Raw genomic sequence first — 5,001 nt, forward strand, 5'->3', positions numbered from 1 at the left:
ATTCCAGAAACAAAAATCCCTTCCCAACCACTTTATACAGTGTGATGGGACATTCATAGTAGAAGTTAGTGGTAACATAAGATGAGCTATATTATTGTGTCTAACAGAGTATTCCCTCTTTGTCTGTGTTTAGGACTGAACTTTATGACCCCTGCAGCCCTCTGTCCTCAGATTCTGAGCCCGAGATGCCAAAAACACAAGAACACCACCACTCCCTGCCCAATCAGGACAACAACCCGGGACATAAACATTTGTCTCCAGGTGGAAGCCAACGCTGGGACGTACCTTACTCTGAATCGGCGAGCCGACACCTTAACAGACATGACTTTAAGACTGGAACCAGACCCACAGAGAATCAAGGTCTCAGTCCAGGACGCAGACTGCCTGAACGACAAGCTTATAGCCCAGATACCGAATCATTTAATCATCCAGGTTATGGACCCCTGGGCCAAAGAGGCTGCAGCCCTGACAGGCTTATTCACACCTCTTCCACCCAGCTGTCTCCTGTGTCATATGGAGAACAGAGAACGGCGGAGGAGAGGATAACATTGCCAGAATACAGGAGAGAGGTATTACTTACGGAAAAATCAGAGCAGTCGTTTTTGTACTCTGAATTCAATTTTTTTTTGCTGTTTGGGTTCTGTGTTTTGATTTTTGTTTTTGATCAGAGTCACTTTTTCTTTTCTATGTAACATGATAATTGTGTGACAATCGGTGGTTACTCTCCTCTGTAGATGAACGCTGCTGTAAGATTGTCTCCACCCAGGTTAAAGCGGGACTATCAGCATACTTTAGCATATGCAGAAACAGGTAGGCTGGCCTTTTCATTAATATTACTGGCTTATCTTTATGAGAGGCATGATTGCATTGAATACGTGCTTTAAAACACAGTCTACAGCTTGCGTAATTCTTCGTTTATTGTTGCTCTGCAGGACTGGACCAAGACCCACCTTCTGCAAAGGTGGCGAGGAACAAGAGCACATGTGTAGTGAAGGATAAGTAAGCACCAAGTTGGTAAAGTCGCTGCATGTAGCATAGTGAAATGGCCATAGCAACAATAAGAACACAAATTCATATTGTCAATATGTTTCACAGCCTCCTCTGATACAATTTTGCTAAAACTATGCAGAACACTTTTTAAACATGTCTTGAAATGTTTGGGTCAAGTATTAGGCTGTCAAAAAGAGGGAATCCAGTATATCTTATCAGCTATACTGCTGTGCTTGTTATCTAGTTGTAATTAGTTAGACACATCCTTTACAATTATGCAAACAACAGTTCACACTCTCCCTTCCTCCCTTTATGAGTGGCAGCGAAATCCAGGCATTATTTTATTGGTTTTCATAATAGGCACAAAAAAAAAAAAAACAATAATGATATTGACAGATATTAAATTTTTACGCCAATATTATTGGTGGGCCGATATTGTTGGACATCCCTAACCCTAATATTATGAGGTAGGACCTTGCAGTGCTTCTGGAAGCAATTTATTTTTTTTTGGTTTTATTTGATAGGTACAGTCATAAGTCAGACAGGAAAGGAGGGAGAAGAATGGGGGAAGACATGCAGTAAAGGGCTGTGAGCTGGAATGGAACCCAGGCCGCTGCGTACATGGGTCGCTCGCTCAACCAGTTGAGCTATCTGGGCACCCGGAAGCAGTTATTTTCAGAAAGTGTAAACAGTAGCTTCTTGTATTCGCTTGCACAAAGAGCTGGGCTGTTTAAAGAGTGACTCTTCAGCTGTTTTGATAGTCACTGTTGTTAATATTTTTCTTTGAGGGTCCCCATCACATGTGACCTTTGCGAGGTTGAGCTTGCAAATGGGAAGGAGCTGGAGGATCATTTAGACAGCAAAAGTCACTGGGATACGCTGGAGCACATTCAGAAGAACAATAATTACGATGACCTGGCTATTGCGTTCCTCCAGGTAAGCTGATATGTTGTATGGGTATTCTACTGACTTCTTTCCCCCTAGTTACTTATTTTTATCCTAAATATACCCCAAACACATAGCTGATTTGTGAGAGTTGGTGTGCCAGAACAGTGATAGATGCTTTTATTTCTATAGGAAGTCATGCTGTATAAAAGCCATCATTGTAGCCGACCCATAGAGGACAGTGCGCTACAAGGTAAATACGATGTGGAAATGAAACTGTCAAAAATCATGACAAACATGCACTGCTTTATCGCGGTATCTCCTGTTCCAGACGAATCAAAAATAAATATCTAAATCCAGTCTGATTGTTGATTTTTCAGCTCTGCAGGAGAACGACCACATGTCAAGGGTGGAAATGTTTCACTGTGCCGCCTGCAAAGTCTTTATATCCACGTCTGCAGCCGAGGTGCAGACACACATCACCTCTCAGGCACACCTCTCTAACACAAAGGTACCACTGCTGCCCCTGAAGCACAACACAAGTAAATATCTGCTTCTATTGATCGTGATTGTTTCATTGATTTCCTGAAGGAGTTTCAACAGCAGCAGAGACTCACGTGCCTCGGCAAAGCAGAAACCATGCTGAAGGAGCTGAAACCACAGTTTGAACACTTCCTAAAGGTATTTTTGTACGGGATTTCGAAAGTATTCTAACACGATCGAATAAAATTGCTTACAATAATGTACAGGGACCTTCTTAATAAGCCTGTTTTTTCAAATTGGATTTAAAATGTTTTCTTAAATTCCTAAATTGTGGATCAAGTATATCAATTTGGTTCCCTCATAGTAGTTAATTCTCTTATGTGATGTTCTTATAATATTCATTTTAGTTCTATTTTTATACATTTTCCCTCAACTGTGGTCTCCTTGGATCCTCCTGGGTTTTTACTTCATGCTCAGACTATTATATCGTATTACATATACAGCATATATTAGACAGAGATTGGCTCTTCGACACAGCACGCTGTCTTTGGCATCCCTTGACTAACTTTCAGTTAGGTGAAGTGGGACACAAATGATTATTTTAAATGAACAAATTTAATAGTTGACAAAAAAAGTTCATCTTCTAGCTGTAAATAAAAAGCGAATCTAAATGGGGAAGCCGTGGTTGGAGAGTCACATGCACCAGTAACCGTTGAAACACACAATACGGCATATTACAGCTTGTCACAGCAGTTATCTTCTATTAAAGTACACAAGTGCAGTAGCACAACATAACTAAATCAAGTACTGTAGAATTTGTACTTAAATACAAATGAGTTACTTGAGTTTTTGCATTTTATAAAGCTTTATACTTAAACTCCACAACATCTTAGGTGCAAATATTGTGCTTTTTTCTCCACTACACTTGTCTAAACAGCTTTAGTTACTTTTCAGATTGTGTTTTGTCCTGTGATAAACAATAAATGTCTAAATGTGGTGTTTTTCAGTTGGAACTTTAGTAATAACCTGAAAGAGTCAGTGTTCCTTATTATATTCTGCTACTTCTTATATTCTGCTACTTCTTAGGATATATAAACTGATTTTAAAAAGTCTTGGATTAGTTGGAAAAATGTGACAAAACTGAACGCACTCTTGTTTTGAGCTCATGTAAAGCTGACTTTTGAGATGTGCGTTTTTCAAAGTAGAGCGAAAAAACTAGCATATGATGATCTTAAAAAGAATATGATGCACTGCTGTCGATTAAAGGAGTGAAACAAGCTCAAACCTCAACATTTAAAGCAGTAAAATGCAACATACAAATGATGACAGCAGTAATATTAATCCAAAAACATCATATTTATGTTGTAGTAAATGTAATAAGTACTTTTACTTGATACTTAAAAGTAAATATTGCTGATATTACTTACGTATTTTTACTTAATAGTTTGATTTATGCTGCTGTGTCACAAACAATTCTAGAAAGTGAAATAGCAAAATAAAAATTAATGAAAAGCAACACTGTGCATGCTGCAAATGAAATCAAGCATTACTGAAGCAACTAAACTGTATCTAATTAGTAGCACAAGCAAATGGTACCATTTAAGGTGACTAGTAATTAGAGTGGACTACACTTTCAAGCTCTGCATATGCAACTAACTGACAACTAAACTGATTCTTGTCTTACAGGGTGGCAGCCCACTGGAATGACAGATGTTTCAGTCTCCAAACTAGTGTTTACACCGAGACGCTGCATGCTTCAGTTGAAGGACAACGGACGTCACAACCACACATTAACGCTGTCAATTCTGATGCTCGCTGCTAACAGAGCATACTGTTTATCTGCCATTCAAGATGCGTCTGAATAAATGGAGAATTCTTCAGTCTTCAGATTTTTTTGTCTCTGCATTCATATATAGTTTGTCATTTCAAATATTGTTCCTGTCAGCTTCCTTTCAAATTCACCATTCGATCACGGTAACATGATAATGTGTATTTTTATATTTTATTTACAACTTAAGTGCAAAAAAAAAAAAAAAATAGAAAAAGTCAAGATGCAGCTTTGCTTTTTTTTTATTTAGAACAACACAAATGTTTTAAGCATTGTATCTGTGTGATATAGTACATTTAAAATTAAATTATTTCAAAACAGTATATTTAAACATTAAATATAGGTGACATGTATGAAGGGCATGGTCAGCACAGACTGTGCGCATCAGGTCTTTTTTCTCAGCCACCTTAAGTTTAAGTTTTGTATTAGAAACAATGCAGTTACTGAAATACTATAAAACACTTTCTATGCATAACAAGTTTGCAGACGTTTTCTTTTTGCTCTTTCAGTTGAAATCTTCGTCTCAGCAACTCTGGCCTGAAAAGAGTCTGTGGGCTTTCATTTGAAGATGATGCAATACAAAGGAAACATGATTCTGTGTAATTAATGTGAATATTGATACAGAAGAGAAGTGCTCCCGAATATTGACAAAAACTGACTCAAACCATGAGAAATCTGAGGTAAAAGTTGTCTTCATTAGAAATGGATTCCACACTACATTACTGCATAAAACAAGAAAACAGTCTGTCCACCTGGAACTGTGTTCCAAAAACAATGGACCATGTAAAAACAGACAAAGGTAACAATATCCAAAA

The 5,001-nt window shown here is 38.0% G+C and overlaps 1 protein-coding gene across 1 annotated transcript; it reads left to right on the plus strand.

The window, feature by feature from the left end:
- Nucleotides 1–119: 119 nt before the first annotated feature.
- LOC129348532 (uncharacterized) lies at nucleotides 120–4,245 on the plus strand. Its single transcript, XM_055008896.1, has 8 exons — nucleotides 120–569; nucleotides 735–810; nucleotides 933–999; nucleotides 1,779–1,926; nucleotides 2,068–2,128; nucleotides 2,256–2,386; nucleotides 2,467–2,556; nucleotides 4,045–4,245. The coding sequence occupies exons 1-8, from the start codon at nucleotides 186–188 to the stop codon at nucleotides 4,063–4,065; spliced, it is 978 nt and encodes a 325-aa protein (XP_054864871.1). The 5' UTR covers nucleotides 120–185; the 3' UTR covers nucleotides 4,066–4,245.
- Nucleotides 4,246–5,001: the final 756 nt, after the last annotated feature.

Source organism: Amphiprion ocellaris, unplaced genomic scaffold (assembly GCF_022539595.1).
Source record: "Amphiprion ocellaris isolate individual 3 ecotype Okinawa unplaced genomic scaffold, ASM2253959v1 Aocel_unscaffolded86, whole genome shotgun sequence".
Lineage (NCBI taxonomy): Eukaryota > Metazoa > Chordata > Actinopteri > Pomacentridae > Amphiprion > Amphiprion ocellaris.